This window comes from Scyliorhinus canicula, chromosome 3 (assembly GCF_902713615.1).
Source record: "Scyliorhinus canicula chromosome 3, sScyCan1.1, whole genome shotgun sequence".
In the NCBI taxonomy this organism is placed as follows: domain Eukaryota; kingdom Metazoa; phylum Chordata; class Chondrichthyes; order Carcharhiniformes; family Scyliorhinidae; genus Scyliorhinus; species Scyliorhinus canicula.
In genome coordinates this window covers 221,843,197-221,869,043 of record NC_052148.1, presented here as the reverse complement: position 1 = coordinate 221,869,043, position 25,847 = coordinate 221,843,197, and the positions used below count along the sequence as shown (strand labels likewise).

At 46.8% G+C, this 25,847-nt stretch overlaps 1 protein-coding gene across 11 annotated transcripts in view; it reads left to right on the top strand.

The window, feature by feature from the left end:
* map9 (microtubule-associated protein 9) overlaps nucleotides 1-25,847 on the top strand; it is a 181,389-nt gene that overhangs the window by 28,973 nt on the left and 126,569 nt on the right. For 9 of the 11 annotated variants that reach the window (XM_038792282.1, XM_038792281.1, XM_038792276.1 and 6 more), the window contains one exon: nucleotides 13,965-14,062. In XM_038792282.1, the coding sequence (XP_038648210.1) occupies nucleotides 13,985-14,062 (78 nt within the window). In that variant the 5' untranslated portion in view covers nucleotides 13,965-13,984. Of the gene's footprint in view, nucleotides 1-13,964; nucleotides 14,063-22,233; nucleotides 23,724-25,169; nucleotides 25,253-25,847 lie in introns of those variants that run through there. The other 2 variants (XM_038792287.1, XM_038792279.1) reach the window with 1 other exon arrangement.

Sequence of the window (25,847 nt, the reverse complement as noted above, 5' to 3'; positions counted from 1 at the left end):
AGGGGTCCTGTTACAAAACTAGATTCTCATATCGGGCATCGAAACACGTGCACTCACACATGCACACATACGCTTTCATCTCTTAGACACGGTCTCTGATACACACACACACACACACTCACCCACATACATACACTCACTCTCAGCTCTCTCTCTCACCCCTCACGCACACACAACTCCCACAGACATCACACGTTAAAACCTCATGCACACTCACTCTCACCTCTGACACCCCTTTCACACAAACACCAACACTCTCACCTCTCTCACACTTACACACCTGCCGCCCTCAAACATACACACACACACTCCTCACTCTCACCTCATACACACACACTCCTCACTCGCCTCCCTCTCTCATACACACACATACTCCTCACTCTCACCTCTCTCATACACACACACACACACACTCCTCACTCGCCTCCCACTCTCATACACACACACACTCACTCACTTGCCTCTGTCTCTCACACACACACACACATTCCTCACTTGCCTCCCTCTCTCATACACACACACCTCTCTCTCAGTCACTCACCTCTCTCTTACACACACACCTCTCTCTCAGTCACTCACCTCTCTCTTACACACACACCTCTCTCTCAGTCACTCACCTCTCTCTTACACACACAAACACCTCTTACACACTCACAGGCACCCACGCACACACCCCTCTCTCACACAGGTTCACTTACCTCTCTTGCACACATCTCTTCCTCTGGTGCACACACAAACCCACACACACTTCTCCCTTACATGCTCACTTCTTGTCTTAATCACCTCTCACACTCAATGCCACTCACCTCTCTCACACTCACGCCTCTCTCTTTTATACAAATTCACTCTCCTGTCTCTTACATAAACACACACACAAAAAAACCAAAACATCAACCCTCTTACATGCTGGCGATCTCCGTTCGTCCTGCACCACAACCTTTGCCCTGTTATCCTCCTTGCCATGTTCTCAATTCCTCTCCGAGGCCTGCTTCCACCACTCCCACCCGAGGCCCGATCCGATGGCCGATTTCTCCTCCCAAGTCACCCACTCTTCCCATCACTTTGCCGTCTGCTCTCACCCTGGCCTGGAAATTTGAAGTGGAGATGCCGGCGTTGGACTGGGGTGAGCACAGTAAGAAGTCTTACAACACCAGGTTAAAGTCCAACAGGTTTGTTTCAAACATGAGCTTTCGGAGCACTGCTCCTTCCTCAGGTGAATGGAGAGGTATGTTCCAGAAACATTTATATAGACAAAGTCAGAGATGCCAGACAATGCTTGGAATGCGAGCATTTGCGGGTAATCAAACCTTTACAGATCCAGAGATAGGGGGTAATCCCAGGTTAAAGAGGTGTGAATTGTCTCAAACCAGGACAGTTGGTAGGATTTTGCAAGTCCAGGCCAGATGGTGGGGGGTGAATGTAATGCGACATGAATCCAAGATCCCGGTTGAGGCCGCACTCATGCTATATGTTTTTGCTCGGCAATTCTACGTTGTCGCGTGTCCTGAAGACCGCCTTGGAGAACGCTTACCCGGAGATCAGAGGCTGAATGCCCTTGACTGCTGAAGTGTTCCCCGACTGGAAGGGAACATTCCTGCCTGGTGATTGTCGCACGATGCCCGTTCATTCGTTGTCGCAGTGTCTGCATGGTCTCGCCAATGTACCGCGCTTCGCGACATCTTTTCCTGCAGCGTATGACGTAGACTACATTGGTCGAGTCGCACGAATATGTGCCATGTACTTGGTGGGTGGTGTTTCCACGTGTAATGGTGGTATCCATGTCGATGATCTGGCATGTCTTGCAGAAATTGCCCTGGCAGGGTTGTGTGGTGTCGTGGTTGCTGTTCTGAAGGTTGGGTAATTTGCTGCAAACAATGGTTTGTTTGAGGTTGCGCTGTTGTTTGAAGGCAAGTAGTGGGGGTGTGGGGATGACCTTGGCAAGATGTTCATCTTCATTGATGATGTGTTGAAGGTTGTGAAGAAGATGTCATAGTTTCTCCGCCCCAGGAAAGTACTGGACGACGAAGGGTACTCTGTTAGTTGTGCCTGTGTTTGTCTTCTGAGGAGGTCGGTGCGGTTTTTTGCTGTGGCGCATTGGAACTTATAGCTAAATTCCGCACGCATGAGTGCGGCCTCAACCGGGATCTTGGATTCATGTCGCATTACATTCACCCCCCACCATCCGGCCTGGACTTGCAAAATTCTACCAACTGTCCTGCCTTGAGACAATTCACACCTCTTTAACCTGGGATTACCCCTATCTCTGGATCTGTAATGATTTGATTACCCGCAAATGCTCGCATTCCAAGCATTGTCTGGCATCTCTGACTTTGTCTATATAAATGTTTCTGGAACATACCTCTCCATTCACCTGAGGAAGGAGCAGTGCTCCGAAAGCTCGTATTTGAAACAAACCTGTTGGACTTTAACCTGGTGTTGTAAGACTTCTTACTGTGGAAATTTGAAGACTTGGCTTTGTGCTGTTTCCAGCTCGTCCAATCAGAGGCATGATTCTGGATACGTCAGCATCTGATTGGGCAAGGAGCCTTATGGCATTTCGAAATTTTCTGTATCTGCCTGGCTTTCCACGGAACCCAGTTTTAGAAATCCTGCTCTTGGGGAAGGACACATTAATCATGACTAAGTAAGAAAGATAAAGGTGGTATCAAATTGAAAGAAAAAGTGTACAATTCCCAAGGTTAGTGGAAAGTCAGTTGATTGGACAAAATATAAAAAGTACCAAAAAATTACGAAAACAAAGGAGAGAGAAATTGAGAGCATGAGCGAAAGCTAGCTAGAAATGTAAAAATAAGCAGTGAGAATTTCCATAGGTATTTAAAAAGGAAAAAAGTAACTAAAGTATAGTTGGTCTTCTGGGTGAGTGATTTTGGGAAATAATAATGGATAGTTAGACAAAGGAAGATTAATTGAACAGATATTTTGCATGTGTCTTCAGTATGGAACACACAAATAAAATCCTGTAAATAATTTTAATGCAAAAGGTGAAAGAGTGGGAGAAACTAAAAACAATTACAATCATCAGGGAAATGGTACTGAGAAAATTATTAGAATAAAGACTGTCAAGTTGCCAGGACCTTAAAAGAAATGGCTGCTGAGACAGTAGGCACATTGGTTATAATTTTCCAAAATTCCCAAATCCTCGAAAGGTCGCATCAGATTGGAAAATAGTGGATGTAACTCCACTATTAAAAACAGAGGGAGACAGAAAACCGGAAACTACAGACCAGTTAACATTTGTCATGGGAAAAATGCTGGAATCGATTGTGAAAGGGCATAGCACAGTGGATAGCATTGTTGCTTCACAGCTCCAAGTTCACAGGTTCGATTCCCAGCTTGGCTCACTGTCTGTGTGGAGTCTACACACTCTCCCCGTGTCTGCGTGGGTTTCCTCTGGGTGCTTCGGTTTCCTCCCACAAGTCCTGAAAGACCTGCTGTTAGGTAAATTGGACATTCTAAAAACCAAATTCTCCCTCTGTGTACCCAAACAGGTGCCGGAATATGATGACAAGGGGCTTTTCACAGTAACTTCATGACCGTGTTAATGTAAGGCTACTTACATTAAAGAAGTTATAGTAGGACAGTTGAAAAATCTCCATTCAATCAGGCCTTTGTTTTTTGAAAGGGAAATCATGTATGACTACTTTATTAGAGTTACTTGAGGAAGTAATAAGCAATATGGATAAAGGGGAACCTATAGATGTACAATCATAAGGTAAGATCATAAGAAATAGGGGCAGGAGGAGGCCGTTTGAGCTCGCAAAACTACTCTGTTATTTAATACGATCATGGCTGATCTGATTGAGGCATAAAATCCATATTTTCGTTTGGCCCCCATTACCCTTTACTCGATCTTTTAAAAAAAAAAAAAATATTCTATTGAGGCATTTATATATTTTCACATCAAATGCAACCATCAAACAAAACAAGCCAACATGGCTGCAAATAATCAGACCAACTAAATACCTAACACCCTACCATCCCTCCTCCCACTCCCCAATTCCCTAACCTCCTCTGCTCCCCTCCCGGACATCTTAACTGTTCTCAAAGAAGTCGATGAACGGCTGCCATCTCCGGGCAAACCTCTCCACAGACCCTCTCAAGGCGAACTTTATCATCTCCAGCTGAGGAAACTCTGCCAGGTCACTCACCCAAACTCATGGTTTTGGCGGCCCTGAGTCCCTCCATTTCAGTAAGATCCGTCTCCGGGATACTGGGGAGGCAAAGGCCAATACATCGGCCTCTCTCACCCCCTGGACTCCCGGGTCTTCTGACATCCCAAAGATCACCACTTCTGGACTCGGGACCACCTTTACCTTCAAGATCTCTAACATAACGTCAGCAAACCCCTACCAGAATGCCCCAAGCTTCGGACACCCACCCGCGCACCGCCCACACCTATCCTCCACTCCTTCAAAAACCTGCTCATCCTGGCCACAGTCATATGTGCCCTGTGGACCACCTTGAACTGAATAAGACTAAGCCGAGCACACAACAAGGATACATTCACTCTCCTTAGAGCCTCCCACACCCCCGCCTCCGCCTCCCTCCCCAACTCTTCCACTTACGTTTCCTGTAAATCAATCTTGAATATATTCAATGACCTAACCTCCAATGCTCGCTGGGGAAGAGAATTTCAAACCCTCTGAGAGAAAAATATTCTCCTCATCTCCATCTTACATGGTGCACTTTGTTTTCCAGATGACATTTGACAAGGTGTCACGTCAAAATTACGGCATTATATAAGAGCTCATGGTAACATGTTAGCATGGATAGACGATTGGTTAGCTAACAGAGTAGGCAAAAATGGGTAATTATCAGGTTGGAAAAATTTAATGAATGGAATTCCATGGCTTCAACGATTTGCAATGTCTTGGATGAAGGGACCAAATGTATGGCTGCTAAATTTGCTGAAGATACCCAACCATAACATTTTCACAGTGATATCAAATAATGGGAGGGGTGGCGTAGTTATATTTTCACAGACTAATAATCCAGAGACCCAGGCTAATGCTCTTGGGACCTGGGTTCAAATTCCACCATAGCAAATGGTGGAATGTGAATTTAATGAATAGAAATCTGGAATTAAAAGCCTAATAATGACCATGAAACCATTGTCAATTAGCATAAAACCAATCTGATTTACTGATGTCCCTCAGAGACGGAAATCTGCTGCCCTACCCGGTCTGGCCTACATGTGACCCCAGACCCACAGATATGTAGTTAACTCTTAACTGCCTTCTGAAATGGTCTAGCCAACCGAGGTATTAAACCGCGAGAACATTTATAAGGAATTATAAGGGGGTGGGGGGGAGGGTGCGGGAGAGTTGCCATGGGAGTCCACAACATCAACTCTGAACCCCACAAAGTCTCAAGACATTAGGTCAAACATGGGCAAGGAATCATGCTGCTGATTACCACGTACCGTCCCCCGTCAGCTCTTGACGTACTTCTTCATGTTGAACACCACTTGGAGAAAGCACTGAGAGTGGCAAGGGAAAAGAATGTACTCTGGGTGGGAGAATTTAATGTCCATCACCAAGAGTTGCTCTGTAGTCCCGCAACTGACTGAGCTGGCTGAGTCCTAAAAGACATAGCTGCCAGACTGAGTCTGCGGCAGGTGGTGAGGAAACCAACAAGAGAGAGAAATATACTTGACATCATCCTCACCTATCTGCTTGTTGCAGATGTACCTGTCCATGATCGTATCAGTAGGAGTGACCACTGCACAGTCTTTGTGGGGATGAAGCCCCGTCTTCACATTGAGAATACCCTCCACCAAGTTTTGTGCTAAATGGGATAGATTTCAAACAAATCTGGCAACTCAAGTCTAGGCATTCATGAGGTGTTATGGGCCATTAGCAGCAGCAGAATTGTACTTCACGATAATCTGTAACTTTATGGCCCGGCATGTCCCCCACTCTCCATTACCACAAAGCCAGGGGATCACCCCTGTTTCAATGAAGAGGTCAGAAAGGCATGCCTGGAGCAGCACCAGACATTTTAAAAATGAGGTGTCAACTTGGTGAAGCTATAACTCCTCCTGAGTGCCACTTGCATGCCAGACAGCATAAGCAGTATGTGAAAGAGCTAAGGAATCCCAACACCGACTGATCAGATCTAACCTCTGCAGTGCTGTATCCAATCATGAATAGCGGTGGGCAACGAAGCAACTCACTGGAGGAGCGGGCTCCATAAATATTCCTATTCACAATGACAGGGAAGCCCAACACATATACAAAAGGTGAGGCTGAAACATTTGCAACAATTGTCAGGCAGAAGTGCTGAGTGGATGATCCATCTCAGCCTCTTCCAGAGGTCCCCAGCATCACATACCAGTCTTCAGCAAATTCAATTCACACCACGTGACATCAAGAAACGGCTAGATACTGCAAAGGCTATGGGTCCTGGCAACATTCCAGCACTAGTACTGAAGACTTGTGCTCCAGAACTTGCTGAGGCCCTAGTGAAACTGTTTCCAGTACAGCTACAAATCTGGCATCTACCCGGCAATGTGGAAAATTGCCCAGGTAGGTCCTGTACATAAGATACAGGCCAATTACCACCCCATCAATCTACTCTGTATCATCAGTAAACTGATGAAATGGGTCATCAACAATGCTATAAAGTGCCACTTGCTTAGCAATAATCTTCTCACTGGGGCTTTGGGTTCCGCCAGGATCACTCTGCTCTTGACTTGATTACAGCCTTGGTTCAAACATCGACAAAAGAGCTGACTTCGAGGGATGAGGTGACTGCTTTTAACAACAAGGCAGAATTTGAACCAGTATGACATCAAGGAAGGAGCTCTTGCAAAACTGGAGTCAATGGGAATTGGGGTAGCGGGAAAGTCTCCACTGATTGGAGTCCTACTTAACACAAAGGAAGGTGGTTGTGTTGGAGGTCAGTCATCTCAGTTCAAAGACTGCTGGTATTCCTCAGGGCAGTGTGCCAGGCCTAAGAAGCTTCAGCAGTTTCATCAATGATCTTTCATCATAAGGTCAGAATTGGGGATGTTCGCTGTTGTACAATGTTCAGCACCATTCATGACTCAGATACTGAAGCAGCCCATATCCAAATGCAGCAAGATCTGGATAATATCTAGGCTAAGGATGACAAGTGGCAAGTAACATTTGCGCCACCAAGTGCCAGGCAATGACCATCTTCCAGAAAAGAGAATTTAACCATCGCCCCTCGAAATCGAATGGTATTACCATCACTGAATCCTCCACTATCAACATCCTGGGGTTACCATTGATCAGAAACTGAACTGGACCAGCCATATAAATACTGTGACTACAAGAGCAGGTCAGAGGTTAGGAATCTTAGAACATAGAACGATACAGCGCAGTACAGGCCCTTCGGCCCTCGATGTTGCACCGACATGGAAAAAACTAAAGGCCATCTAACCTACACTATGCCCTTATCATCCATATGCTTATCCAATAAACTTTTAAATGCCCTCAATGTTGGCGAGTTCACTACTGTTGCAGGTAGGGCATTCCACGGCCTCACCACTCTTTGCGTAAAAAACCCACCTCTGACCTCTGTCCTATATCTATTACCCCTCAATTTAAGGCTATGTCCCCTCGTGCTAGCCACCTCCATCCGCGGGAGAAGGCTCTCGCTGTCCACCCTATCTAACCCTCTAATCATTTTGTATGCCTCTATTAGGTCACCTCTTAACCTTCTTCTCTCTAACGAAAACAACCTCAAGTCCATCAGCCTTTCCTCATAAGATTTTCCCTCCATACCAGGCAACATCCTGGTAAATCTCCTCTGCACCCGTTCCAAAGCTTCCACGTCCTTCCTATAATGAGGCGACCAGAACTGTACACAATACTCCAAATGCGGCCGTACTAGAGTTTTGTACAACTGCAACATGACCTCATGGCTCTGGAACTCAATCCCTCTACCAATAAAGGCCATCACACCATAGGCCTTCTTCACCACCCTTTCAACCTGGGTGGCAACTTTCAGGCATCTATGTACATGGACACCGAGACCCCTCTGCTCATCCACACTACCAAGAATTTTACCATTAGCCAAATATTCCTCATTCCTGTTATTCTTTCCAAAGTGAATCACCTCACACTTCTCCACATTGAACTCCATTTGCCACCTCTCAGCCCAGCTCTGCAGCTTATCTATGTCCCTCTGTAACCTGCAACATCCTTCCGCACTGTCTACAACTCCACCGACTTTAGTGTCGTCTGCAAATTTACTCACCCATCCTTCTGCGCCCTCCTCTAGGTCATTTATAAAAATGACAAACAACAACGGCCCCAGAACAGATCCTTGTGGTACGCCACTCGTAACTGAACTCCATTCTGAACATTTCCCATCAACCACCACTCTCTGTCTTCTTTCAACTAGCCAATTTCTGATCCACATCTCTAAATCACCCTCAATCCCCAGCCTCCGTATTTTCTGCAATAGCCGACCGTGGGGAACTTTATCAAACGCTTTACTGAAATCCATATACACCACATCAACTGCTCTACCCTCGTCCACCTGTTCAGTCACCTTCTCAAAGAACTCGATAAGGTTTGTGAGGCATGACCTACCCTTCACAAAACCATGCTGACTATCCCTAATCATATTATTCCTATCTAGATGATTATAAATCGTATCTTTTATAATCCTCTCCAAGACTTTACCCCCCACAGACGTTAGGCTCACCGGCCTATAGTTACCGGGGTTATCCCTACTCCCCTTCTTGAACAAAGGGACCACATTTGCTATCCTCCAGTCCTCTGGCACTATTCCTGTAGCCAATGATGACCTAAAAATCAAAGCCAAAGGCTCAGCAATCTCTTCCCTGGCTTCCCAGAGAATCCTAGATAAATCCCATCAGGCCCCGGGGACTTATCTATTTTCACCTTGTCCAGAATTGCCAACACTTCTTCCCTACGCACCTCAATGCCATCTATTCTAATAGCCTGGGTCTCAGCATTCTCCTCCACAATATTATCTTTTTCCTGAGTGAATACTGACGAAAAGTATTCATTTAGTATCTCACTTATCTCCTCAGCCTCCACACACAACTTTCCACCACTGTCCTTGACTGGCCCTACTCTTACCCTCATTCTTTTATTCCTGACATACCAATAGAAATCTTTTGGGTTTTCCTTGATCCTACCTGCCAAAGACTTCTCATGTCCCCTCCTTGCTCGTCTTAGCTCTCTCTTTAGATCCTTCCTCACTTCCCTGTAACTATCAAGCGCCCCAACTGAAACTTCACGCCTCATCTTCACATAGGCCTCCTTTTTCCTCTTAACAAGAGATTCCACTTCTTTTGTAAACCACGGTTCCCTCGCTCTACCCTTTCCTCCCTGTCTGACTGGTACGTACTGATCAAGAACACGCAATAGCTGTTCCTTGAACAAGCTCCACATATCCAGTGTGCCCAACTCTTGCAGCCTACTTCTCCAACCTACACATCCTAAGTCATGTCTAATGCCATCATAATTGCCCTTCCCCCAGCTATAACTCTTGCCCTGCGGGGTATACTTATCCCTTTCCATCACTAATGTAAAGGTCACCGAATTGTGGTCACTGTCTCCAAAGTGTTCACCTACCTCCAGATCTAACATCTGGCCTGGTTCTTGTGGCAAGTAACTTCTCTCCTCACTCCACAAAGCCTGTTCACCTTCTACAAGGCCCAAGTCAGGTGTATGATGGAATATCCCCCATTTTCCTGAATAAATGCAGCTCCAATAACACTCAAGAAGCTCAACACAATTTAAGGCAAAGCAGCCCACTAGATTTTCACCACATTCACATTCATTCACTCCACCACCAATGCACAATGCCAGAAGTCTGTACCATCTACACGATGCACTGCATGAACTCACCAAGGCATCTCAGACAGCAACTACCGACTTCACGGCAGCTAACATCCATAAGGACAAGGGTAGCAAGTGCATGGAATACCACCACCTGCAAGTTCCCCTCCAAGCCAGGCACCATCCTGACTTGGAACTATGTCGCCGCTCCTTCATTCACTATGTCAAAATCCTGGAACTCAACCTCCTGTGGTGGCCATGGTGTGAGTGGTCACACATTTCGCAGCTCCTGCTCAAGGCTGGTTTCTTTTGGTCTTTACCAGGGTTGCCGGGTGGATGTTTTGGAGAAAAAAGGTGCAGAGGTGGTGGAGGAAAGTTATACTCCACTGATGAGGTTGGTGGATGGAAGTGGTCCAGAAGTGGGTCTAGAAAAAAGGAGCTGCTGGAACAGTAAACTCTTTGTTTGACACGGGAAGATGGCAGAGGGTAAAGGGTCGGCCCTACCAGCCCAATGGTCTACAGAGCAGTTGGTGGACTTTCTAAATGAAAAGTTCAACCAACAGAGGAGGGAGGGTCAGGATATATGGTGTGGGTAGATAGGAGATAGTCGGAGGCAGTCTTGTTTAAGGAGTGTAGAAGCTCCAGATGGAGTTCGGATTGGTGTCAACGGGGAACGCATAGAAAATGGAACATACAGTGCAGAAGGAGGCCATTCGGCCCATCGAGTCTGCACCGACCCACTTAAGCCCTCACTTCCACCCTATCCTCGTAACCCAATAACCCTTCCTAACCTTTTTGGACACAGGGCAATTTAGCATTACCAATCCACCTAACCTGCACGTCTTTGGACTGTGGGAGGAAACTGGAGCACCCGGAGGAAACCCACGCAGACAAGGGGAGAACGTGCAGACTCCGCACAGACAATCACCCAGCGGGGAATCGAACCTGGGACCCTGGCGCTGTGAAGCCAGAGTGCTAGCCACGTGTGCTACTGTGCTGCCCTAAACACAGTGGGGCAGTTAAGGAGGGCAGTGTATGAATATGGGGAGAAGGCGAGTAGGATGCTGGCCCACCAACTTAGGAAGCAGGAGGTGGTGAGGGAGATGAGAAAGATGAACGATGGGAGGGGAAAGGTAGTCTTGGACCTGGTAGGGGTGAATGGGTGTTTGTGGAATTCTATAAGAGGTGATATGAATCGGAGCCCCTGGCGGAGGGAGAAGGAATGCGGCGATTTCTAGATGGATTGGAATTCCCTAAAGTGGAGGAGGATTTGGTAGAGGGGCCGGGGGCACCCATTGCATTGGTGGAGGTGATGGGGGGCGATCAGGCAGGGTAGGCCACAGGCCCGGATGGGTTCCCGGTGGAATTTTATAAAACGTTTTTGGGGGATCTCGGGTCCCTGTTGGTAAGGGCATACAATAAGGCGAGGGAGAAGGGGGAACTTCCCCCTACTTTATCGCAGGCTGCAATATCCTTAATTTTGAAGAAGGATAAGGGTTCCTACCTCCTGATCTCGCTGCTAAATGTGGATGCCAAGCTGTTGGCAAAGATCTTGGCCTCGCGGATTAAGGACTGTGTGCTGGGCGAGATTGGGGAGGACCAGGCGGGGATTGTAAAGAGGAGGCATTTGTCAGGGAATGTTAGACGCTTGTTGAATGTGATTATGATGCTTCCGGTGGGACAGGAGGTGGAGGTGGCAGTCGCTATGCATGTAGAGAAAGCCTTTGATCGGTTAGAATGGGCATATCTGTGGGAAGTACTGGACTGTTTAGGTTCTGGCAGGGGTTGGTGGATTGTGTCCGATCGCTATACAGGGCACCGGTAGCGAGTGTTAGGATGAATCGGGTGAGATCGGGGTATTTTGGATTGCATTGTGCGACAAAGCAGGGAAGCCCACTTTCCCCGTTGCTTTTTGCCTTGGAAATAGAGCATTTCGCAATGGCACTTTGAGCGTCAAGGTGTTGGAAAGGGATAGAGGAGTGGAGCATAAAGTTTCGCTATAAGCGGACGATCTGTTACTTTATGTTTCGAACCAGTTGGGAGGCATTGGGGGAATCATGAACATTTTGGAGGAAGTTGGCCGGTTTTCAGGGTATAAATTAAACATGAGGAAGAGGGAGATTTTCCTGTTTCAAGCAAGGGGACAGGAGGGGAGGCTGGGCGAGCTAACATTTAGAACATAGAACATACAGTGCAGAAGGAGCAAGTCTGCACCGACCCACTTAAGCCCTCACTTCCACCCTATCCCTGTAACCCAATAACCACTCCTAACCTTTTGGACACTAAGGGCAATTTATCATGGCCAATCCACCTAACCTGCACGTCTTTGGACCGTGGGAGGAAACCGGAGCACGCAGAGGAAACCCACGCAGACATGGGGAGAACGTGCAGACTCCGCACAGACAGTGACCCAGCGCGGAATCGAACCTGGGACCCTGGTGCTGTGAAGCCGCAGTGCTATCCACTTGTACTACCGTGCTGCCCATTTAAAGTGATGGGGACGAACTTCAGATACTTGGGCAACCAGGTGGCATGGGGATGGGAACAGTTGCACAAATTGAACCTGGTGTGGTTGGAAGAGCGGATGAAGGGGGGTTTTAAGAGGTGGAATATGCTCCCGCTGTCGCTGACTGGGCGGGTGCAAACCGTGAAAATGACGGTTATCCCAAAGGCTTTTTTTTAGGTAGGCTAAAGCTCTGATTTTGGGGTTTGTTTGGGTGGGGAAATCCCCGCTGCTGGAGGGGGGGGGGGGGGGGGGGGGTGCGTGCTGGCCTTGCCACCTTTAATGAGCTATTACTGGGCAGCGAACATAGCCATGGTTAATAAGTGGGTAGTAGGGGAGGGGTTGGTGTAGGAGCGGATGGAGGCAGTCTCTTACAAGGACATGAATTTAGAGGCACTGTTGACAGCGCCTCTGCCGTTCTCGCCAGCCAGGTATGCAAGTCCGGTGGTGGTGGCGGCCCTGAGAGTGTGGGGACAGTGGCGGTAGCACCTGAGGTTGGAGGGTGCCTTGGTCTGGGCACGGATCTGTGGGAGTCATAGATTTGCTCCTGGGGGGATAGGACGCAGGGTTCCGGGGGTGGCGGCGGGCGGGGATCGAGCAGTTTGAGGACCTATTTGTGGTGGCCAGTTTCTCGAACCGAGAGAAATTGAAAAAGGAGTATGAGGTGCCCAGTGGGAATGGGTTCCGGCACTTACAGGTATGGGATTATGTTAGGAAGCAGGTGTCGTCCTTTCCCAACCTGCCACCCCTGGGACTGTAGGATAAGGTGGTGTCGAAAACAGGAGTTGGCAAGGGTAGGGTTTATAAGGAATTAATGGATTGGGAGGGAGCTCCGATAGGAGAAGTTAAACAGATGGGGAGGAGGAGCTGGGGAGTGAAATGGAGGGTGGGCTGTGGGAGGTGGTCGAAGGCGATTGAGGGGGCAGTGGCACCTCTTCACGGGAAATTATGCAGGTGAGGGTAGTGGGGGGAGAAGAGAAGAAATGTACAAGCTATGTTGAAGTATATTTGGAATAAAATATATTTTTTAAAAACTTTGAATGTGACTTGACTGCAAAAATAGTGCTCATTGTCATCAACTAAGCGCCCAATTGAGAACATGATCATCATACTCCAGGAGGCATCAATGCGCTTAAAAGTGTTCAAATGCAATCGCAGCATGTTAAATTTGTGAAGAGATCATTCTCATTCAAAAGCGATCATTAGGCATTAACGTGGTGAGGAAGGTATCAATGCAGCTTGCTGCACGTTAAAACGGAACAATAAAAACATCTTACCGCTTGTTTTCAAAACATTTTCCAAGAACTTCCCTCACCTCTTCTGAATCAGAGGCGAAAGTGCTCTCAGTAAGGCATAGCTAACCACTATAAGGAAAATGCATATTTACATGATGAATACTGAGTTACAGAAATCAGAAAGAAATGGAGCTTGATTTCTGATCAGTTTCGATGCACGAAAATTGATTCAGTATTTCTGAACTGAAAAAGGGAAAACTTTATAGGTCAGACTATGTGCATAAGTGTCATCTGCAGATGGGAAAGAGCCTAGCTATACTGTTCGTCAATATTGCATATTGTTTCAAAAATGAATAGCAACTTATGGTGCTTTGATATTGAACTTGCATCAAATTTAAATTCTGTATTTGTTTCTTGTAGATTTTGTAATTATTGAAAGGATGTCCGATGAAGAAAATTTTAGTACCACTTTGGCCTACATGAAAAGTCCTAAAGTCTCGAGACGAACTAAGTTTCAGGTATGGTATATTATATAGTTGTGCAAATTTGATTAAATCTCGCCTTAGTCTTTTGTGCTCGACGAGAACAATCCCAGCTTTTCTAATTTCTTCACAAAACTAAAGTTCGTCACCCTGGCCCTATTGTACTAAATCTCTGCATCTTTTCCGAGGCCTTGACATTCCACTGAAGTGTGGTACCTTGAATTGGATACGTGCACCAGAGAATGATTGTTTAAGATAGTGGATGGGATACTAATCAAGCAGGCTGCTTTGTCCTGGATAGTGTCAAGTTTCTTGATTGTTGTTGGAACTGAACTAATCCAGGCAAGTGGACAGTATTCCATCCCACATGTGCCATGTAGATAGTGGACAGGCTTTGGGGAGTCACAACAAAGTTCCAAGCTTCTGACCTGCTCTTGTAGTCAATATTTATGGGTGGAATATTCTAGTCCTGCAGGTGGCGGATTTTGTTTGTGGGCAGGAGGGGAAAATTTAGAGAGCAGCCAAAAATCCACAGACTTTTGGCTGCTCTCAAAATTTTCTCCTCTCGTCCTACGGTTGGAATTTTCTGGCCTTTCTCAGTGGCGGGATCTTCCGTGCGGGTTTACCAGTGGCGGAGGGATGCATACAACAGGAAACACACCATAGGCGTGTGTGGGAAATCCTGGTGTATATGTCCAGTGCAGTTAAGATTCTGGTTAATGGTAATACTTATGATGTTGATTATGGGGGATTCAAGGACTTCCAGTGGTGGCCATGATGTGAGTGGTCGCACATTTGGCAGCTCCCGCTCGAGGGTGTTTTGTTGGTCCTTTTCCCCGATTGACAGGCGGATATTTTGAAGGAAAAAGGTGCAGGAGTGGTGGAGGGAGACTATACTCCACCGGTAAATGGATTCGTGGACCAGAATTGGTTTGAGAAGAAAGGAGCTGATTGAACAAGAAACTCTTCCTGTGACACAAGGAAAGATGGTGGAGAGCAAGGGATCAGCCCTACCAGCTCAATGGTCGATGGAGCAGCTCGTGGACTTTTTGAATGAAAAGTTCAGCCAGCAGAGAAGGGAAGCTCTGGAGGACCTGGCGAAGACAGTAGACCCGTTAAAAGCGGGGATTGATCGTGTAGAGCTGAGGTTGGAGACCCGAAGTCGGGCGATCCAGAAGGTGGAGGAGACGATGGGAGAGCATGAGGAGCAGCTTACTTCGTTGGCCGCTGAAATTGGAATGTGGTGGAGTTGCCTGGAGATGGAAAACGGTTATCAACTACATCAAGAATAATTAAGAAATCAGTGGGTGGGGTGGGGAGGATTTGGGGTTAGAAAAAGAGGTTGGGGAGGTGGAGGGTAGCGGCAAGGAGGATTGACAGTGGAGCGTTAGATATTTATTTGCCATGTGAATTCCTGTTTGCTCTCATTTTGGTTGTGGTTGTGATGTATATATACAAAAGGCTTAATGTAAACATTTAAAAAAAGATAATAGGGGATTCAGGTTACAAATTAACATAGCAATTAGGAGCAGGAGAAGGCCCTCAAGCCTGCTCCTCATTCAGTAGGATCATAGCTGATCTGATTGTGGCCTCACCTCTACCTTCTGCCTACCCCAATAACCTTTGACTCCCTTGTTATTCAATAATCGCTCTAGTTCTGCCTTAACAATATTGATCGGCCCTGCCTCCACTGCTTTCTGGGGAGGAGTTCCAAAGATTCACAATGCTTTGAGAGAAAACATTTTTCCTCACCGCCATCTTAAATGAGAGACCCCCTTATTTTTAAACTGTCCCCTAAATCTAGTTTCTTCCACAAGGGGAAACATCAACTCTGTTAAGTGCCGTCAGGATCTTCTTTGTATCAGTCAAATCACCTCTCAGTCTTCTATTCCCCCACCATCCCAGGTGTCAGTCAAGTAAAACTGCTTCTAATGCATTTATCTCCTTTCTTAATGCCCTACTTTTATTCAATTCTCTTGCAATAAATGGCAACATTTCATTTGCCTTCCTAACACTTAGTGTACTTAGCCGACTAACTTTTCCTGGTTCATGGACAAGGACACCGAGATCCCACTGTACCTCGGAGTTCTGCAATCTCTCTCCATTTAAATAATATGATGGCTATTCTTCCTGCCAAAGTGGACATGTTCACCTTTCCCATATTATACTCAACCTACCACAGTTTTGTCCGCTCACTTAGCCTTTATCTGACTTTTTGTAGACTCCTTGGACGGAATTCTCTCGCCCTGCCTATGGCGGGGTGGAGTGGAGAATCTAATGGGAACTAAAAGTCGGAAACCTGTTGGCGTAAAATCGTAACAGTTCTCCCATTGGCAGGTTAATAGTGGGCTGATCTTCTCTCTGGTTGGTGGCGTGAAGGCCATTTGCATTCATTTAAAAAATATATATTTTTATTAATGCCTTTTTTAATATATATATATATATATATATATATATGATATGGGCAGCACGGTAGCATGGTGGTTAGCATAAATGCTTCACAGCTCCAGGGTCCCAGGTTCGGTTCCCGGCTGGGTCACTGTCTGTGCGGAGTCTGCACGTCCTCCCCGTGTGTGTGTGGGTTTCCTCCGGGTGCTCCGGTTTCCTCCCACAGTCCAAAGATGTGCGGGTTAGGTGGATTGGCCATGCTAAATTGCCCGTAGTGTCCTAAAAAAGTAAGGTTAAGGGGGGGGGGGGGGGGTTGTTGGGTTACCGGTATAGGGTGGATACATGGGTTGGATCCCCTGAATTTGCGGGTCTTCCGACACTCCAAATTTCACCACTTCTGGACTCGGGGCAACCTTCACCGTCAACATCTCGAACATTACGTCTGCGAACCCCTGCCAAAACCCTTTCAGTTACGGCATGCCCAAAGCATGTGAACATGGTTTGCGGGGCCCTGCCGCGCACCGCCCACACCTGTCCTTCACCCCCTCAGAACCTATTCATTCTGGCCACCATCATATGCGCTTTGTGGACTACTTTGAATTGAATAAGGCTAAGCCTAGCACACAAAGAGGATGCATTCTCTCTCCTCAAAGCCTCCTCCCACAGCCCAGTCTCCTTTCCCTCTCCAGCTCCTCCTCCCACTTCCGCTTGATTTCCCCTATCGGGGCTCCCTCCAAGTCCATTAACTCCTTATGCCTCTCCACGACACCCTACCCTCGCCAATTCCTGCTTTTGACATCACGTTGTCTTGCAGCCCAGGGGGCGGTAGGTCGGGGGTGGAAAACACGTGCTTCCTAACATAATCCCTTCCCTGTAAGTACTGGCACCCATTCCCGCTGGGCAGCACATATTCCTCTTCCAATTCCTCTGGACTTGAAAAACTGCCCCCGCCCAAATAGGTCCCCAAACCGTCCGATCTCTGCCACCCCAAAACTCCATGTTGAACCCCTCCTGGTGCAAATCTATGATTCCCACAGATCGGTGCTCATACCGAGGCACCCTCCAACCTCAGCTGCTGCCGTCACTGTCCCCACACTCTCCGGGCTGCCACCACCACCGGGCCCATGGAGTACCTGGCCAGCAAGAACGGCAGAGGCGCCGTCAACAGCACCCCTAAGCTTGTACCCTTATAAGAGGCTGCCTCCATCTGCTCCCACACCAACTCCTTCCCACTACCCACTTCCTAACCATGGCTATATTCGCTGTCCAATAAATGTTCATTATATTTGGCAAGGCCAGCCCGCGTCCCTCCCACCTCCCACACGTCCTCATTCCAACAGCACATTCTTTACCTGTGGGGATTTCCCCGCCCACACGAACCCCAAAATCAAAGCACTTATTTTCCTGAAATAGGCCTTAGGTATAAAGATTCGAAGGTTCGAATCACAACCTCAGGAGTACCGTCATTTTCATGGTCTGTACCCGCCCCACCAGTGACAACGGGGGCATGTCTCATCTCTTGAAAACCGCTTCACCTGTTCCATCAACCACTCCAAATTCAATTTGCGTAGTTGCTCCCATCCCTCCGCCACCAAGATGCCCAAACACCTAAAGCTCGCCCCCACCACCTTAAATGGCAGCACGCTCAGCCTCCTCTCGTGCCCCCTTGCCTGGATCAGAAAGACATCACTCTTCCCCATGTTTAACTTGTGTCCGGAAAACTGTCCGAATTCCTCTTAAAATGTTCATGATCCTCCCAATACCACCCAGTGGATCCGATATGTAAATAGGTAGATCTTCCACATATAGCGAGACCCTGTGCTCCACCCTCCCCGCACTGTCCCTTTCCCATTCCTTGACGCTCAAAGCGCCATTGCCAGTGGCTCTAACAGCGAGGCAAAAAGCAACGGGGAGAGTGGGCATCCCTGCCTTGTTCCACGATGTAGTCCGAAATACCCCCAATTCACCCAATTCATCCTTACACTCGCAAGCGGCGCTCTATACAGTAACCGGACCCAAGCTACAAATTTCTGCAAGAACTCGAACCGTCCCAGAACTTCTCACAGATATTCCCATTCTACTGTATCAAAGGCCTTAAAAGCCTTTTCCGCGTCCTTAGCAACCGCCACCTCCACATTTTGTCGCTCCGAAGGCATCATTATCACGTTCAATAAACACCTAACTTTAGCCGACAGGTGCCTTCCATTTTCAACCCCGTGTAGTCTTCCCCTATCACCCCGGTACACAGTCCTCAATCCGCGAGGCCAATATCTTTGGCATCCACATTTAGCAGCGATATCAGGCGGCAGGACCCACACCACTCCGGGTCCTTATCCTTCTTCAAAATTAAGGTAGGGGGATGTTCCCCCTTCTCCCTCGCCTCATTGTATGCCCTTACCAACAGGGGGCCCAAATCCCCAGAAAACCTTTTATAAAATTCCACCGGGAACCCATCCGGGCTCGGGGCCTTCCCTGCCTGCATTGCCCCCATACCCTCCATCCACTCCACCTGTCAATGGTCGCTCCCAGCTCTCTTCTAGGTCCTCCTCCACCTTGGGAAACTCAAACCCGTCCAGAAATCGCCACATCCCTCGACCCTGGCTGGGGGCACCGATTCATATAATCTCTTATAGAATTCCTCAAAAACCCCATTCACCCCCAACGGGTCCAGAGGGGAGAATACAGGGAGTTGGGAAGAAACTTGAGAAGTTGGATCTCAAAGTCTCAAAGGTAGTGATCTCAAGATTACTACGAGTGCCACGTGCTAGTCAGACTAGAAATAGGATGCATCAAATGAATACGTGGCTGAAGAGATGGTGTGAGAGGGAAGGTTTCCAATTCCTCGGGCATTGGGACCGGTTCTGGGGAGGTGAGATCCGTACAAACTGGTCAGGTTGCACCTGGCCAGGACCGGGACTGATGGTACTTGCTAGAGCGGTTGGGGAGGGTTTCATTAATATGCCATGGGGGTGAGAACCTATGTAAAGATTCAGAGCAGGAGGAATCCAGAACAAAAGAAAAACACAGCAAGGAGAATAAGAGAAGTGAGAGGCAGAGAATCAAGAGACAGTATCAGTTAATGACACTGTAAAAAACAGTAGGGACTGGACAAAGAACGTGAAAACGGGCAGCCTTAAGGTTTTGTACCTGAATGCTCAGAGCATTCGAAATGCATGATTAGTTGTGCAGATAGATGCAAAGGGGTATGATATAGTTGAGATTATGGAGACATAGCACCAAGGTGACCCAGGATGGAAACTAAATATTGAGGGCTGTTCAGTTTTTAGGAAGGCCAGCCAGAAAGGAAAAGGTGGTGGAGTTGCATTGTTGATTAAAGAAAATATTGACACAATATTGAGGAAAGATATTAGCACAAACGATGTAGAATCTGTATTGGTCGAGTTAAAAAAAACCACAGGGCAAAAAACATTTGTAGCAGTAGTATTGCAGACCACAAAACTGGAGTGGAAATGTTGGGAATAGCATTGGACAGGAAATCAGAGATACATGTGCTAAAGGAACATCCGTGATTACGGGGACTTTAATCTGCACATAGATTGGGAGAGTCAAATTAGTCAGAGTACAATAGAGGAGGAATTTGTGGAGTGTGTACAGGATGGCTTACTGGACCAACATGTTGAGGAACCAACAAGCAAACAGGCCATCTTAGACTGTTTGTTGTGCAATGAGAAAGGATTAGTTAGCAACCTAGTTCTGAGAGATGAGTGACCAAAATCTGATAGAATTCTTTATCATGGTGGATGGTGAAGTAGTTAATTCTAAGACGAGGGTCCTAAATCTCAATAAAGGTAACTGTGATGGTATGAGGCATGCGTTGGCTATGATGGACTGGGAAACATGACTGAAAGGAAGGACAGTGGACAGGCAATGGCAGGCATTCAAGGAACGAATAGGTGAACTCCAAAGGTTGGCACAAGAGTAGAAAGGAAACTGTGGCCAAAGCATGGCTTACATGGGAAATTAGAGAAAGTATTAGATTCAAAGACGAGGCATACAAGTTAGCAACAAGAAGCATACAAGTTAGCAACAAAAAGCAATAGAACTAAAGACTGGGGAGAGTTTAAAATTCAGCAAAGGTAGATCAAACGATTGATTAGGAAGGGTAAAATACAATATGAAAGTAAGCTAGCGGGGAACATAAAAACTGACTGTAAAAGTCAGCAACCTGACCAGTTTGTACGGATCTCATCTACCCAGAACCGGTGAAGAAAAAAAGATTGATGAAAATGAATGTACAGTCAGACACAGGGGAAATTCATAACTGGGAACAAAGAAATGGCTGAGGAACTAAATTCGTACTTTGCTTCTGTCTTCACAAAGGAAGAAATGAATAATGTACCGGAAGTTCTGAGAAGCACAAGTTTTAGTGAGGAGCTGAAGGAAATTAGTATTAGTAGAAAAATAGTTTTAGGGAAATTAATGGGATTGAAGGCGTTTAAATCTCTAGGACCTGATAATCTTTACCCAGAGTACTGAAAGGAAGTAGCTCTAGAAATAGTAGATCCATTGGCGATCATTTTCCAAAATTCTTTAGACTCTGGAATGATTCCTACAGATTGGAGAGTAACTAATATAACTCCACTATTCAAAAAGGGAGGTAGAGATAAAACGGAGAACTATAGACAGTGAGCCTAATGTCGGTAGTAGAGAAGTCGCTCAAGTGCATTATCAAGGATTTCATAATACACCATTTGGAAAGCAGTGGTATAACCAGACAAAGTCTGCATGGATTTACGGAAGGGAAATCCTGCTTGACAAATCTACTGAAATTCTTTGGAGATATAACTAGTGGAGTTGACCAGGGTCACCCGGTGGATGTGGTTAGACTTTCAGAAGGCTTTCAACAAGGTCTCACATAGCAGATTACTATGTAAATTTAAAGCGCATGGGTTTGCGGGTAGTGTCTTGAGATGGATAGAAAGCTAGTTAGTAGACAGGAAGCAAAAAGTTGGAATAAATGGGTCTTTTTAAGATTGGTAGGCAGTGACTAGTGGGGTAACTCAGGGATCTGTGCTAGGACCCCAACTGTTCACATTATACATTAATGATTGGACGAGGGAACTAAATGAAGTATTTCCAAATTTGCAGATGATACAAGGTTGGGTGGGTGGGTGAACCATGAGGAGTGGCAGAGATGCTTCAGTGGGATTTGGACACATAATTCGGACAGTAAAGGAGGCAAATGGAATGCTGGCCTTCATAGCGAGAGGATTTGAGTATAGGAATAGGGATATTTTACTACAATTGTATAGGGCATTGGTGAGGCCACACCAATGAGGAAGGATGTTCTTGCAATGGAGGAAGTGCAGCAAAGGTTTATCAGGCTAATTCCTGGGATGGCGGGACTGTCGTATGAGGCGAGACTAAATCGGTCAGGATTATATAAGAGTGAGAGGGGATCTCATAGAAACTTGTAAAACTTGAACAGAATTAGACAGGAGATTCAGAAAGAATATTCCCGATGGTGGGGGTGTCTGAGGTGGGGAGAAATTTCTTCACCCAGAGAATGGTGGTCTGTGGAATTCATGACCACAAAAAGTAGTTGAGGCAAAAATGTGTATAATTTCAAGAAGGAATTAGATCCGGCTCTTGGGGATAAAGCGATCAAGGGATATGGGGGGGGGGGGGGGGGATAAAGCGATCAAGGGATATGGGGGTGGGGGGGGAGGCGAAGTCAGGGTATTGAACTTGATAATCAGCCATGATCATAATGAATGTTGGAGCAGGCTCAATGAGCTGATTAACCTCCTCCTGCTTCTATTTTCTATGTTTGTTTCTTTGTATGTTTCTCTATGCAGATCTTTGGAGAGAGACCCTTTAAGGAACAACCTGAAAATCCTTCTGACTTGACAGACTCAAATCCTATGGCAAACTGCTGTTCAACCGAAACTCTTATGACAGACTGCAAAACTATATTCAGACCTGGCTCCTCCCATTAATTACATAATCTGTATCCCAAGTGTAAGCATTCTCTAGTGTCCTCCCACTAAGATGTCCCATGGCCTGCTTAACTAGGATTAACACAATTGAAGATAGGAGCAGGAGGAACCTTTTTGGCCTTTCATATTATATACCTCATATTATCTACACCTCAATTAACCTCCTAAACATAAACAATATTCCATTAGCCATCTTTGTGTGAACAAGTAAATGATTAAAATCAGTGATTATCTCACCTTTAAGACGCCTTAATCACAGTGTTGGCAGACATACTGCCTATATGTATTTGAACACAGGGTTTTTAATAACATTACTGCAACAAAATATAATATGTAATAATTTCCTACATTCATCACACTTGAATGCTCCCCCTCTCGCTGTGTGCCACCCCCATCATCCCTTTATTATGCCTTCCCCAAACACAGCCCTAATACCCTAATTCTAATACTCCCATAACCATTACCATCCCAGACCAATTATGAGCCAACTGGATATGGACTGTTAAAACGCCCTGTACAGTAAGCTGTGCATTATAACACATAAGCATAGAGCCCTTGCCCTTTCCTGGAGCGGGAGCACAATGTGTATGCCATGCATAGCCCTGTAGCATGTCCAGTCCTGTTTGTACTCATTCTTGACTGTGAGGTCCACAGAGCCCAAGGACTGTCTCTATCCTCTCATTCCTGACTGTGTTCCCAAGGGATGTCTTTACTCTCACACTCATGACTATGAGCCCAAGGAATGTCTCTACTCTCTGACTTCAAACTGCTGGCTCCAGACCAAGGACTTAGGCTTTCAATTAGTTCCCCATTGTCCTCATAATTGAACACAACGCTATTCCCTTCCCACCCCCTTCACCATAATGAATCTTAGTATGATCCATCCCTCATGTCACACACACACATGATGAGTTCCTATTCCGGAGTCTGCAAACAACACCTCCCATTCTTATAGATGGTATACATCTCCTTGTTTGTTCGTGTTTTAGTTTCCCTTCCTGGGCTCCAGCTTCCCACCCCTCGTCTCCCCTCTGCCTGCCATCAAACCCCCTCATTCCCAGAACCCCCTTGGAATGCCTTTCTGCTTCTTTGCCCTCTGTGTGTTTACCCTCACTCCTTGCAATGCCTTCCTACCCCATGCTACTTGGGAGTACAGTATCCTAACCACATCCACCCCCGCTACCCCTGTCAAAATGCTGGTCTCCGTTTGAGAAAGCCGCCCTGCCTGAGTCAGTACAGCTGCACGGTGTCAGAGCCACCCACAAGGACAAGACCAACCCTACACTTCTCCTGCAGTGTGGTGTTCCACTGTCATCGCAATGAGACTGGTGCAGTGCTGTGACAGAAAGGTTATGCATATTTCACTCAATTTGTAGTTGAAAGTGAAGTGCGGTTTGACTGCTGCGCGCTACTCTTTTTAAACTTGATTCTGTCGGGCATGACTTCCCAATGGCATAGCACAAGATTGGAAGGAACCACATCATTCCTGTGAGAAAAATATTTAATAAACATTCATAAGATCATAGATCTTAAGATGGTAATGAATGCAAATGGTGCTCATGTCACTTTGCAGTGGGATACCCAAACCGTTCACCCGTCATCGAGAGAATTGCAAACTGTTTTCATGCTGGCAAGAATCTGAGGCCGGATTCTCTGATCCCGGGACCGGGTCGGAAAATCGCCGGGCCAGACGCGAGTCATATGATTACTCCCCGACACCGGTCCGTCGATTCTCCGGTTGGCGCGGCATCGGTAGAGTGGCCCCTCCCCTCCCGCCCCAGTGATTCTCCGCGCGGGATGGGCCGAGTGGCCGCCGAGATAGCCTGAGTCTCGCCGGCGCCGTTCACATGTGGTCTTACCCGGTGGACCTCGGCGTCCATCCTGCGGGGGGGGGGGGGGGGGGGGGGGGGGGGGCAGCCTGGTTTTGGGGGGGGGGGAAACCGACCCGGGGGCGGGGCCTCCACCATGGCTTGGCCCGCGATTGGGGCCTACCGATCGGCGGGCCGGCTTCTCCTGGGGGCCTCTTTTACTCCACGCCGCCCCTATAGCTCTACGCCATGTTGCGTCGGAGCCGGCGCAGAGGAGGAACCTAGTGAATTTGCACCAGCAGCAGCGCGCATGCGCAGGCGCACGGCGTCAGTTTGACGCCGGTATCGGCAGTTGGAGCTGTATGAGTTGTTTCAGTGCCGTGCTGGCCTCCGTAGGGCTCAGGATCGCTGCTACTGGGGGCCTGTTGCTCTGTCGTAAAACGCGACGGCATTTACGATGGTGTCAACACATAGCCTCAGGATCAGAGAATCCTGCCCCCGATTGTTTGCTAGATTCTCTATTCCCACTTGCCACAAAACATGCCCTGGGCAGGATGGGAGGATTCTGCCCTCTATGTTGGTGCAGGCATCATGTGGGGAGGATTCTCTGCCTCTCCGCGCCACGTTTATGCCCCAACCGGCCCGCGGAATTCTCCATTATGTCAGCCGGTCAATGGGGTTTCCCATTGTGGGGCAGCCCCACGCCGTCGGGAAACCCCCAGGCGCCGGCACAACAGAGAATCAAGCTGGCGGAGAATCCCGCATGTCTTTTTAGTTGAGCTGATACTTAATTGGGAATGGAAGTCTTTTAGAAGCAATGGATTCTCATGAACCAGTGAAGCCTCTTGTAGCCAGGAAATTAATTGTCAGGTGGATTTGGGAGCTTGGTCGGAAGTACTTTGGTCAGATTAGAAGACTTTCAGCTATGGTAGTTCAGCTGTTTCAAATGATTCTGATGTTTTTTTCTGCTCGATTTTATTTGTATAGGTTGTATTATACTGCAATCCCTGAAATTTTCAGTCATGTGACTGTGGGGTTTACACTTCTGACGTCCAGACCACTATAATACAGTGAGCATTCACTCTTTTATCTGTCTGAATTTGAAGTCAAATATTTGTTCAATATGACACTTTGAGGAAAATAGTATAGAAATTCCATAATCCTCAAATGCTGGGTCATGAGGTTTGTAAACTTTGTAAACAGATGGCTTTGAAGTACCCTAAATATTGAGGCCCATGTTTAAATATTTGCCACAGAATCGAATATTATCCACAGTTTAAATGTCCACAGTCACATGATTGTAACCATTTTAACAGCTTCTGTGGTCACTGTAACAAAGTATAATCTGACAGCCTGTAACATCTAATATTCTCCTGGTTATCCTTAGCTTTCAAATACAGATTAATTAATTAATTGAATGTGTTAATTGAATCTAAATTTCACCAACTGCTTTTGTGGAATTTGCATTAGCCTGGGCCTCTGGATTACTTGTCTAGTGGGATTACCACTACTCCACCGTCTCCCCATCTGCCATCTATCTGCCAATTCAGCGGTCTGTCTATGTTCTTTTATGCCTCCTGCTATTCCCTTCACTGCTTGCTCCGTTTCCAAGTTTTCTGTCATTTGTGAACTCTGCAGTTACGTCCCATTTTGAAATTCAGATTT